The 13,838-nt window shown below is 38.8% G+C and overlaps 1 protein-coding gene across 2 annotated transcripts in view; it reads left to right on the forward strand.

Moving 5' to 3' along the window:
• The first annotated feature begins 10,127 nt into the window (after positions 1-10,127).
• Positions 10,128-13,838, forward strand: part of CDH12 (cadherin 12) — a 179,271-nt gene continuing 175,560 nt past the window's right edge. For both annotated transcript variants that reach the window (XM_054714318.1, XM_054714319.1), the window contains exon 1: positions 10,128-10,358. In XM_054714318.1, coding sequence (XP_054570293.1) covers positions 10,128-10,358 — 231 coding nt within the window. The remainder of the gene's footprint in view (positions 10,359-13,838) is intronic.

Genomic DNA, 13,838 nt, shown 5'->3' on the forward strand with positions numbered 1-13,838 from the left:
CTGGTGTGTCTAAAGTAGAATTTCACTCTGTGAGTAGGGCTGGTGAAAAAGGGAGTCTAATACTCTCCATCCCACCTGCTTGAAATAGGGATTCTGCTACTCGGGCTGGGTAGGGGAGCACGAGAAATATTGCTGCCAGCCTTCCTTCCAGGGATGAAAGCGTAGCTCCAGCCTAGGAGCTGGGTGAAGAGGGAGCCTCCGACTTCTTGGCTACTCCTGCCCAGAGAAGAGAACTTCTGTAACACAGACCTGGAATGTATACATCCTATCTAATAAAAGAGTAATATGTAAATTAACCACCACTCCGCTACACCCACAAGCCACGCCTACTGGCCATGCCCACCAGCCAATCAGGAGCGAGTATGCAAATTAACCCAACCAAGATGGCTGCGGCCACAGAGAGAGCAGGAGGGAGGCTTGGGTTTCCCCTGGAGATGGAGGAAGCCAAGCTTTCTGCACACCCTGGCCAGCCCAGGCCTCCGCTTAAGGCTACAAAGTTTCAATTATAGAAGATAAATGAATCCCAACAGAAATGGCTGCTGCCATGGAGCGAGCAGAAGGCTTGGCTCCTCTCCAGGCTACAAAGTTTCAATTGTAGAAGATAAATAAATCTCAGATACCAGGGCCTCCGCTTGGGTCGCCAGGGGGCATGGCTGGCCTGCAAACTTCCACAGGCCCCTGGCCCAGGCTGCCCCACACCCCAAGGGAACCCCCACCCTGATCCGGGACATCCTTCAGGGCAAACCAGCTGGCCCCCACCCATGCACCAGGCCTCTATCCTATCTAATAAAAGAGTAATATGCAGCTTGATCATCACTGCAACACACAGCTGCCCCCATGTGGTCAAAGATCCTGCCCCCATGTGGACACAAGATGGCCACCACAAGATGGCCAGCAGGAGAAGGCAGTTGGGGGTGATCAAGCCTGCAGGGGAGGGCAGTTAGGGGTGACCAGGCCGGCAGAGGAGGGAAGTTGGGGGCAAACAGGCTGGCAGGGGAACAGTTAGACATCTATCAGGCTGGCAGGGGAGTGATTAGGGGGTGATCAGGCTGGCAGGCAGAAGTGGTTAGGGGCAATCAGGAAGACAGGCAGGCGAGCAGTTGGGAGCCAGCAGTCCTGGATTGTGAGAGGGATGTCCGACTGCCCGTTTAGACCCGGTGGGATTGGGTCTAAATGGGCAGTCAGACATTCCTTGAGGGGTCCCAGATTGGAGAGGGTGCAGGCTGGGCTGAGGGACACCCCCCATGCATGAATTTTGTGCACCGGGCCTCTAGTTTTAAAATATTATCTAAGAAAGAAGGTCATGGCTCAATGTCACAGACTCTTGCTGTTCTTAACAGGAATGAGTAGATTTCCTTGCATGGATGTTTCCACATTTGCTGTACATGCTTCAGACTTAAAATGATTGTTTTTAAATAATTTCATCAGTAAAATTGCTTTTGTGTTGTGGGGGACTGTCTGCTGAATGCCTCACTGTGCCATTCCAGAAGTATGGTACCCTACTCTTTAGTTTCGTTCTCAGAATGTACCACTTTTTGTTTTTCTTCTCCCCTGATTAAACTGCATAAGATTGAGAATTCAGGAAGATGAAGTTTAAGGAGTGTGATGAAATTGAAGATCCTTCACCGTCTTGGCTGTTTTGCTAAAAGTGGGATTAATCTAACCTTACTCTAGGCTGATTATCCAAGCAGCTCTCCATCAGTCCCTAGTGGTTGGCTTCCTGTAAGCCCTCTTCAGTCTATCACAGCTGGAGCATTTTGCCTTATGTTGTTGATACAGAATTTGAATGCAATATAAAAACCCAAACTATTTTCCAACTTAAAGTAGACATCCAGGCATGGTGAAGTGGTAATCAGAATGGAGATTCTATGGCTTTCAGCCCTTGAATTATTTCTAGTACTGATTTTCATCACTTACAAAGGTAATCTCCAAACAGGACTCTAAATAAGTAATTTTCCTCCTGCTCTTGTCCCATTCCTTTATGTAATTGTTTCCTGTATCTGTTAGAAAGTAGGTTGCACCATTTTTAGCCATAACCAAGCCTCCAGATAATAAGATATCATCCATTAATCAACAAATATTTTTAAAACATCTCATTTATTTGACCACAATCTCTCAATTTATAAAAAGTGTTCTAATTTCTTAAGAATTGATGTGGTTTAAAAAATAAAATTCAGCTGAATACATTTGAAGATCTAATTGGCTTGATTCAGTGATTCATAAATCAGACAGCATTGCATCTGGCCATTAGAAAAGAGATGCTGAATCTGAAAATAAGTCTTTATTTGTTGAGATGGAGCCTAGCACAAGTGACTCCATTTAGAATCTGTTGTCTTGCTTTCTAGCATTGACTAAACACATATGTCTAATAAACATATAAATTGCCCAAGTGTGTTGTTTATGTCTTAAAGTAATGTTGAAAAAATTGTACTCTTACTTTTGAATATAACATTTAATGATGTAATTCAGTTTCATTTGTGGTAATTTTTTTTGTTTATTTCCATGGAATGAATAATTGCCTTTTTGTTTGCTTGTTTTTCTATATACTAATCATTAATTCATCAACAAATTCTCCAGTGAAGTCTGAATTGTTTTCTGTCATTTAAAGATACAATGTAGAAAAGTAGATAAAAAAGCTGTGGTACATTTATACCATGGAATACTATGCAGCTGTAAAAAAGAAAGATCTCTTACCCTTTGAGACAGCGTGGGAACCTGGAGAGTATTATGCTAAGAAAAATAAGCCAGTCAGAGAAAGACAAGTATTATATATGACCTCACTCATATGTGGAATCTAATGAACAAAATAAACTGATGAACAAAATAGATTCAGAGACATAGAAGCACAGAAAAGTCTGTGGAATCTCAGAGGGGAAGTGGGGGAGGGTGAGTGGGTGGGAAGAGATCAACCAAATAACTTGTATGCATATATGCATAACCCATGGACACAGACATTAGGGTGGTGAAGGCCTGGGTCTGGCTAGAAGAGATCAATGGGGGAAAAAGGAATATATGTAATACTTTCAACAATAAGGATTTATTTAAAAAATAATAATAAATTATTGCTACAAATTCTAAGTATTCCTTTTTATTAAGTAAACTTTACTTTTTGAACAGGTTTAGATTTACAGAAAGAATGGTAAAGATAGTACAGAGAATTCATAGTGCCTGTACCCAGTTAATCCTATACTTAATACCTTACATTAATATTATACCTATGTTACAATTAAATAATCAATGTTGATACATTATTGCTAACTAAAGTCCATACTTTATTCATATCTCCTTAGACTTAATGTCCTTTTTCTTGGTTCCAGGATCCCATCCATCACATTTAATTTGTTACGTTTTCTTAGGCTCCTTTTAGCTGTGACAGCTTTTCAGATTTTTCTTGTTTTTGATGACATTCACAGTTTTCAAGACTACTGCTCAGGTATTTTATAGAATGTCACTCAGTTGGGATTTGTGCAATGTTTTTCTGATGATTAGACTGGTGTCATGGGTTTTTCAGAGAAAGATCTAAAAGGTAAAATGCCATATCAAGGGTGTTCTAACAATGCAGTCAAACTCCCACCGTGAGAGTGAATGTGCTCTCAGATCTCTTGTCTGTGTCCCTTGTCATCATTTACTGGAAGAATGTCCCGTGTTATACATGTATGATGCATGTATAATATATACTAGACTTCTCTCTAAGATATATACTATTATACATGTAATATATACTATTATATATGTATATATGTATATATGTGTGCATTAGAGAGTAGGAACAGGACAAATCAGAGAGTAAGAGTCAATGAACTCCACAAATTAAGACCATAGTATAATTATCACTTTTAGGCATCTTTGTTTTACTCCTAAGAGGCAACAGAAATTGGTTTGCTATTTCTACTTCGCAGTGTCAAATTTCTAAAATAAAGAGCTGGGGTTAGGGTTTTGCTGAACCACAGAGAGAGCAAAATTTTATTTTGATGTGAGTTTACTAGGACCAAGTGAGGTTTCGTAGGAATGTCTGTTCATCCCCAAATCATTCCAAGAATTGCTTTCATTTCTGAAGAAGGTTAACCGTGTCACATCACGATGTCTCTGTTACAACCTTCATATGGTTTTTCTAGGTCTCAAATTCTTAAATCATCATACTGACCTAAAATCTTTAGATGATTCGTGAAAATAATGCACTTATACAACATGAAGCAGAGAATTTGAAATGTAGTTAAGTCACTTGTAAATTGAATGTGTAGAAGGTAAACATTTCTATAAAGTGAGGTATAAAGTTTATGGTTGACATTTTAATAATTTTTGGATTGCATATATAATTTTGCCATAATTTCATAATATAAAAAAGGCCTCTCTCTACATTATTTCAAATTAAAATATCTTTGTGTTTTTCACTAGAGAGAAAGCGGGGGGGCGGGGGGATAAATTTGTTTATGTTGCCATTAAAAAATCACAGCTGGGCCAGAGGCATAGTCACCATGAAAGAGTTCTCCAATGCACAGGCAGCCTTGGAACGTTACCCTTCGCAGAGGACCATTTGTAATAATTAACGCATCTGTCAGCCTAAGAAAACATCTAACAAAGGCAGACCTTGCAGTGTAATTTACATGAAATAAGATTTTCTCATCCGAAGTTGTTCTTAAAAGCAAATACACCCAAAAGTATATAAATACCGACAGCCACCACAGCCTTTTTATATCTGTTAGCTCTGGGCACACCTAACAGAGAAGCTGTCATTGGCTATTTCACGCCCAAGTATCCCCTGCTTTGATATATGACTATTAAAAAAAATCGCCCTTCTGCTAAAAGGAATATTTGACTCCCGAGACTCAGATATGAAAAGTCTTTGGAAGCCACCTCGCCTTTACAAAATTTTAGGAATAACAAATATAATTTTTTAAACACTATATCCCAAATTTAATATATGGAGTAAACACAGCTCTGGTGATGTTCATTGTGTCAAATATGTCTCCTTTAAGGTTCCCACGTTCCCAGAGGGTTCTGCCACCCCGGGACAAGTCTGCTCTTCTTGCTCTTATCACACCATTGGTGCTGGGCAAGTGGACCCAGGTCGGCGGTTTTATAGTTTTTTTTCTTGTAAGCCAGGCTATGTTTCGTGCCTGGGGGAGTTGTTTCCCTTTCACTTAAGAATAAGAGTCCTTCAGTCTCCTTGCATTACTTTTGCTGTGATACAGCCCTTTCAAAGCTCCTGCTGAACCGTGGCCGGAGGCTGGGGTCTTCTGGGAGCAGCGTCCTGTGCTGGAAGTAATCTCTGTTCATCTGTGCACGGAGGGACTGCAGTGCTACAGAGTCTTGGAAGGGATTTTAGGCTCTAGTGCAACAACACGGGTTACAAAACACACAGCGTACACACTTTCTATTTGTGATGGAATATGAAGTGTTCTATTTTATCACGTATATAGCTCCACAGACAGAGCATTGTTGATTGTGTCTCCACAATGCACATGCTTCTTACCAGATTTTACTTAGCATAAAACAATGCTGTGACTTCATGAGAAATGATTGCTCAGATCTGTCTTGTTTTAGAGCCCATCTTTTTATTCATGCATTTGGTTATGACTTGCGCATACCAAGGCTGGACGTGACTCCCAAATCCGGAGTTGTCAAGGAGGTCTGACCACCCGCCTTCTCACCTGACTGACCCCTGCCCGGCATCCCCAGTCCAAGGGAACTGCAAGAAGCCTGCAAAGCTGGAAACCGCTCACCTTCCTCTGTGCAGCACCTATGCCAGGTCCCCTGGCCTGCCCAGCACCTTGCTGGGTGGATTAGCTGGGCTGCTGTGCATTCTCTTACTTTTCAGCCACCATCCAATCCTGTTAACATCCTGGGCTTGTCACTTATTGCTTTTAGGTGTTTTTGTGTTTTCTACCTCTGCCTAGAATTATGTGTCTCTTTTTATATCCTGGTAGTTGAGTGCTGGGAGTCCTGAGTACCCTGACTTCAGAGGAACTATATTGACCTGATAGCTTAGAGCCTCTCATTCTACAGAAGACCTAAATGAGTCTAAGAAAAATTAAGCTGCTCAGTATTGAAACACCTACTTAGCTTTGGGAAACAGAAATTGGAACTCAGGACTATATATTATAGATAGATGATAGATAGATAGATAGATAGATAGATAGATAGATAGATAGATAGATAGATAGATTTTTTTACAGAGAGGAAGGGGAAGGGAGAGGGATAGAGAGTTAGAAACATCGATGAGAGAGAAACATCAACGAGCTGCCTCCTGCACACCCCCTACCGGCGATGTGCCCGCAACCAGGGTACTTGCCCTTGACTGGAATCAAACCTGGGACCCTTCAGTCCGCAGGCCAACGCTCTATCCACTGAGCCAAACCGGTCAGGGCAGAACTCAGGTCTTTAAACTCACATTGCTTGTCTTGCTAGGATTTGGAAGGCTTGATGCTTTCTTCTATTTACGCATTCATTAATACAGGGCAGCCTAGGACAGCGTCCAAGAGGATGGGCTCTTGAGCAGACTGCCCCAATTCAAAGCTACCTCTAGGTGCTAATGGTTGGACTATATTCAAGTCCTTTAACTGCTCTGTTCCTGTTTCATCTGTAAAATAGGTATAATGAGAGCATCTCCTTCATAGAGCAGTTGCACAGGTACTGAACATATAAGAATAAAGCACTAATAAATATTTCTGTAAATATTTCATTCTATTTTAAGGAAATGGTAAAAGTGATTTGGTGGCAGGGATAAGTAAGGATCAGCCTACTTAGAGAAAGAAGAAGAGGGAAATGTACACACAAAATGTAGATAACACAGCATGCTAAGGTAGAGTGTGTTCAACAAGAGCCAAAGGAGAGAGCAGAATGTGTGTGCGGGAACTAGGAATCCTGTTCCATGCTGTACTCCTCCATGGCTTCAGTTAACTTGAGCCCTAATTACAATATTTTGTGTGTAGCTTCTGCTTTTCATGATGTAAATATTTAATGTGCTGGGAAATTAGCTTAAGAAACGACATACTTTCTATGTTATATTCACACTAGAGGCCCAATGCATGAATTTCATGCAAGAATAGGCCTGCCTTCCCCTGGCTGCCAGCACCAGTTTCCCTCTGGCACCCGGGACCCGGGCTTCCCTCGCAGCCCCGGCTTCGTCTGGAAGGTCGTCCAGAAGGATGCCCGGAAGGGTGTCCAGTCTAATTAGCATATTATGCTTTTATTATTATAGATTATTGTCTACTTATCAATCATTTGTGAGTCAATCCCCGCACATTGCAGACACACGTTCTAGCATACCAGGTGGGGAATGCCATGGGTAGATTCGAATTTCTAAAAGATTACTCTAGTAGGGAACCAAACTCAGATTTTAGAAACCTTTGGCTAAAAAAGGGGAAAGGGTAGCTGGAATCAGAGTGTGACAGTGATGATGAAAATACCCAGATGTCCAACATCAAAAATCTCTACTATAAAATAAAAATACTCTTATTTAGGGAAATAACCTTAGGTGTCATTGCTCTTTGAAATTTGATACTTCACAGCTTCTAAAAAGTGGAGGAGAAAATTTTCATGGAACAGAAAGGCAGAAATACAATCTAATTTGCTCCATGTACTAGAATAGGTTTGGGAAGGTAGAGGTCTTACCCTTCATCTTCTCTATTGGTGTTTACCTCCCCACGTGTCTGAGCATGCCTGAGCAAGGGCTGCATAAGTATAGGAAGAATCATAGAAGATACTGAACGGTCAAGAAATTAAAACATATGGGATGTCCTTGACAGCCATTTAAACTTGAAAACAGATGAAGGAAATGTGCACACTGGCCTTACACTGGCTTATTGAAAACAGTTGCAAATATTCTCTGACCTCTTAAATATATCATCACACAGGCATGATACAGCTCATGTTTGAAATTTCATTTTGAATGTTAAGAATAAATGACTTAACTAGAAATCACAGCCTGCAATTTAAACTCTATTGTTTAAATCAGTACTGTCCAACAGGAAATAATGCCAACCACAAATGTGAGCTGCATATACAATTTTAATTTTCTAGTTAAACACATTAAAAAGTAAAAAGAGATAAAATTAATGTAATAGTTTACATTTATTTAAGATAATATTAGTATGTCAACAAGTAATAAATATATAAATGAATAATGAGATATTTTAAATTCTTAGTTGTCCTATTGTCTTTGGATTTTGGCATACAGTTTAAAAGCAGAGCATGTCACAATCTCAAATTGACACATTTCAACCAAATAGCCACATATGGGCAGTAGTTACCATATAGGACAATATAGGTCAAAGTTAACTTTTTATGAACATTAATTTTCCAGATTGAAAAGATGCAATAAAATATATACTACTTACGTTTCTGTCTAAAAGTCTCATCCATACAGATTATTAAAAAATGCCATACCCTATTTTGGAGTGTCCTTATAGAATGCTTTTAGAGTATAACACTTCATCTCACATCTTATCTCAAGCATGGGGAATTGCTTTCACATTAAATGTTGATATTTCAATATTTGTGAAGAGTGCATTGTCCTTTTTATTATATTATATGTAACTGAATAAGTATTGAACTGAATGGACAGGTGGACAAAATGCCATTCTTTATAAACATTTAATTAAACAGGCATTGATTTTGATTTTAATTCTCTTATTTTGGAAGTATTATATGTAATTTCTGGCCTCCAACATTTCTGGCTCTTGAAAACCTCATAGGCTGTGGACACTGTGCCCCTAATTCTAAACATAAATCCACCCTAAATCAAGCCATGTCTTTCCAGCTTGCTTGCAAAATACAGGGATGCCCCTATTCCTGTAGTTGTTACTATAATTGTCACATATCACAGGCTTTCACTGAATTGAATTTGCTAACTTAAGTTTTGCTATCAGGATATTCTGCTTGCCTATTTTTACAGCATTGGTACATTTACCCAATTTTGTTAATTTGGAAACTGTTAATTTGTTTGCTATTTCTGATTTAAGAGAGGCAAGGATTATGTCTGTTTTCTTCTCTACTGTATAACAAATGACCTAGTACATTGTAGATACTCAGTAAACCTTAAATAAATGAAGGGGAGGGGGGATGTTTGCTGTAAAGAGAAATTTAAAGCTCATTTTACCTACATGCAGAGTAGAGGTTGTCCATCTGGTAGGGAGCCAAGATTGCTCTGAGCTGGACATACTCTACAAAATAATTCCCACATTAGCTAGGGTTTCTGGTATTCAAGGTTAGAGAGCATTTTTTTAAACTTAAAGCTTGTAAAGCCATCTGGCAGTTTAGTATTAGTTTATGTTTTATTAAGATCATTTATTGTTACATTTAGTAATTTATCTTGTTTTTATTTGTTTGTTTTCCTGAATGGTCTTATTCTTTGTATTATCTACTAGGGAACTTTTTGCTTTTTAAAAATTGTCTGCTTTTTCTCTTATTCTGCAAATCTGTGGTTCTCAATCTTGGCCCGTTTTGTTCTTCCCAGGGGATATTTGATAATGTCTATAGAGATCTTTGTTTGTCACACTGGGTGTGGGGAGGATGCTACTTTGTTATCTATTGATCAGAGGAAAGGAGATGCTTCAAAAAAATCATAAAATGGACAAGGTGGCTCCCAGCAGCAAAGAATTATCCAACCCAAAATGTCCACAGTGCTGAGATGGATAAACCTCACTCTTAGTTCCCTTTAAAATCACTGATCCCTGTTTTATCTTTAAAATGATTATTGAATTAAACAAAATATTGCTTCTGTTTATAATACACCTTTTGCTCCATTGAAACGAATACTTTTCCATTCTATAAAAAGCCTAGTTTAACAAAATTAACAGGTTGAATAGCAATGAACATTTATCACTATATTTTTCAAAAGTCCTCTCTGTTTCTTCAAATGCTGCCAGATATAATGAGAGTTTTGATGACTATCATGCGATTCTAGCCATTTAATGTATCTCTGTTAATCTGTTTTATAGGTCCCTTTAGATGGAATATAATACTGCAGAAGCCGTTTCATCAAAAGGATTAATGCCTGCATTTTCATTTCTGCAATAAAACAGAAAGCTAAGAGGGGGAGGCCACAGACACCTCAAACCTGGATTCCACAATTCCACACTAAGTGCTGGAGTTTTTATTACCCTGCTGTAGGAACGCCTTTGCCAATGCTTACAAGGAACTGCCTATCCCTGCTTCTCTGGGTCCTGTTTGATGGAGGTCTCCTAACACCGCTTCAGCCACAGCTACAGCACACTTTAGCCACAGAGCCAAGAGAGAATGTTATCCACCTGCCAGGGCGGCGCCTGCATTTCCAACGAGTTAAGCGTGGCTGGGTATGGAATCAGTTTTTTGTGCTGGAAGAATACATGGGCTCCGAACCTCAGTACGTGGGAAAGGTAATGGCCTGTTTCTTTTGACAACCGCTTGATAGCCGGGGTGTTGTGCGTTGTGTCTTGTGTGTGGATGTTTTGCGCAGGAGTTGGAACAAACCAGTGACTTGAACACTGGAAATGAAATTCAAGAAACCTGTTTTTCCTTCCTGACGCAGTGGCCCGGGTAAGCTTTGGGGAATATAATTTAATCTATCTTTACTTGAATTATCCCTGGTTAATATATATTTTCTATTTCTTTTTTACATTCTTTGCTAAGCATAAAGTTAAATATATAAAAGTCTTTAAAAGTGCTATTATAGCACATCACAGAGATCCTGAAATTGTTTACTTCTGAAAGAAAAAAAGAAAAAAATCACCAGGTGTAAATATTCTAAATCATTGTTGGTGTCCTTGAATGACCAAGATGTCTTTCTTCCTCTTCACCTTAAAAACATGACGTATAATTAGAATTGTGGTTCTGAAGTATTTGACTTGGCTTGCTTATGCTTTATAAATAATTTCTTTATTATACGCTTTGCAAGCTATTTGTGAAGCTATTTACGGTCAGGTGAAAAAATGTTGGAACCCAAATACGTACACATTGATCTTCAGCACAGCACACAGTTTTCTAGTCATAGTAGAAGTTTATGGACATTTTTTTTCACCACAAAATAGTTGATGGAAAATGTCTGTTTCAGCACATTTAAGCTTTACTGTTATTTTCCTTAAATAAAATAGTCTTATCTATGCCTAGGATAGATAAAACTTAACAATGGCACTAGAAAACTTTTTTTTCCAGAATAGTAAGTATTTCATTGTATTCTGATTTTAAATTTTCTAAAAGATTTTCTAAAATATTTTGCCATGGTATGAACAAAAGAAAAAAATAGATATGCGTAAAGAGAGTTTAAAAGAAGTCCAAGGACAGAAAAGGGAAGCCATAGTAAGAGGGGTATTAGTAGCTGATACATAGGAGAGCATGCCTCTTGAATATTAAAGTCCTCTGAACTTTCTGGAATCCTAAACTAATGATAAACATAATGAGTCATGATTTCAATGTTAGGCCAAAGAAGAAAACCCATTCACGATCTTAATGTTTTGCAGTACATTTTAGAATTTTTTTTGGAAAGGTATTCAAAGAATATTGAATGATATGGTACAGAAAGTCCTTAAATAGAAACCTGTGTTAGAAATGAAGACATAGCCAAGGCTGCCCTAGGTGTATGAGCTCGCAAATGAATATTTCCTGTGGGACCCCTATGTACATATAACATTTGAGTTACATCAAATCAGTCTTTGAATACCATGCTGGCAATTCAGTTTCTTATAATCTTGCCAAAAATATTTAGGGCCATTAAGCAGGAGCAATGTCCTTGACAGGATTCCTACCTACTTGGAATCAGTGACCTAGGACATGTGACCCTAAGACAGATCCTTAGAGCCAGTCCTGGTGCTCCACAGGGTATCTGGTGACCTTCAAAATTCAGTAGAAAGTCAGAGAGATCCTTAATGGACACTGATGGGAGAAGTAGACACTGAGGCCCAAACAGTTCCCAGCCAGCCCTGGGCACCACACCCCGATGGTGTCACTGTCCACAAATAAACCTGGGCACAAGGACAATCTTAAAAAATCTTTAGAAAAGTACTCCAAAACATGGAAGTCCCCTGGGGCTACTGCACATTATCTCTCTCTACTTATACTATTTCTCCCTAAAATCATGGAATACACTGAGTGGCCAGATTATTATGATCTCTGAATGCATAATAATCTGGCCACTCAGTCAGTGTGTGTGTGTGTGGGTGTGTGTGTGTGTGTGTGTGTGTGTGTGTGTGTGTGTGTGTGTGTGTGTGTGTGTGTGTGTGTGTGTGTATATATATAGGCCCAGTGCATGAATTTGTGCATGGGCGGGGTCTGGCCAGCCTGGCCAGGGGGAGGGGACATGGACGGTTGGTCAGCCTGCCTGCTGGTCGAGGGGACAATTTGCATATTAGCCTTTTATTATATAGGATATACACTGAGTGGCCAGATTATTATGTGTTCAGAGATCATAATAATCTGGCCACTCAGTATATAACAATCACTAAAACATTTTTATGGTGAGATAAGTTCATGTTGTGCCTGTAACGTGTTAATTTAATCTAAGGATTGAGTTTTGAAATCCAAGACAAATGAAAGGTAGCACAGCTCTAAAACTGCCTCATGCGTGTCAGTTATCTCAACTGTGCTGATGACAGAAGATAGACAGGGAACAGAGGTTCCTGGTGAATGTCTGATGAAAAGGGAAGCTCTGGTTTGGATTAAAGCAGATCAATAGCCTTTAGATGCTCAATTTTGAGGTGAGAAAATGGACATTCTGTTGAAAAATTAATGAAACTACTTCTAGTCTGTCCTAAATAGAGTAGCATTTCATCTCCTAATGGACATAAGTAAAGTGGAGCTAGGAGTTGCTTATGCAAGTTTTGTTTGGTATTCCAGAATTCTACCTTTGCTATGATAGAATGGAACTCTTCCAACTCATTTAAAAGATTAGTTAGTATTTATAAATAGATTAAAAAGAAAGAGGTATGACTTTGAGCCTATTAATAAATTAAGACATTTTCACAGGCAGATGGCCCCCCATCTGTAAGTTGTAATAAGAGCCCAGGGTTCTGAGGCATTGTGAGTTTCTAATGCAAATGAAGCAACAGTTGCCAAAATCTTCTTTTCACATGGAAAATGGTTAAAGTTTAATTAACTATGTCTTGATGATTCTAGATGTGGGAATAGTAATACGATAACATGGGGACCGATTTAAGCTATTATATGTGTGTAAACATATATAAATATATTTATGCTCTTGCTCTTTCTAGAAAGGCTTTGAGACAGTTTGTAGAAAAGTTAAGTATTATTAATAATATCGTATACAGAGCTAAAGGGAAAAAAGCAAGTGCAAAAAATCTAAGCACAATAATCAGCCAAACTACTATGATTGAGCTTCAAATTTAACTTTGATTCTTTGCAATTAGCGCATCTATGGAAAACATTACTTGGTATACTTCCCATCATCCGAGGTTTATTTAATGAGAGGAAAATTTGATTTCCCTAGGTTCAAATATAAAATAATTTATTCATGTAGAAAGTTATGGGGGTGGGAGTGTTCTGAGCAGCTTAGTGGACATTAGCCTCAGCAATTGTTATATTTAAAGGGAAGAAATGTTAATATTGACATCCTTTCAAAAAGACCAAACTGTGGCAGTAGTCATAGAGACATAGGAATAATAGGTGTAGAGATGGAAGCCAAATTCACATAAGTGGGTAACACACCCTAGAAAAAATTACAGAGATTATGTGAGAACTCTGATATTCAGCTGCAAAGCAGATAAAGAAGAATTAGATAGTTTCATGGATAATAAATTAAAAGAAAGTTTTAAGAATAAGAAATGACAAATGTCAAACTCCACAATCAAATGAAATAACGACTGAAAAGCCTGTACTGGTTTGGGCAGTTAGTGAGCCAGAGGTGA

Source organism: Eptesicus fuscus, chromosome 4, assembly GCF_027574615.1.
Source record: "Eptesicus fuscus isolate TK198812 chromosome 4, DD_ASM_mEF_20220401, whole genome shotgun sequence".
In the NCBI taxonomy this organism is placed as follows: Eukaryota; Metazoa; Chordata; class Mammalia; order Chiroptera; family Vespertilionidae; genus Eptesicus; species Eptesicus fuscus.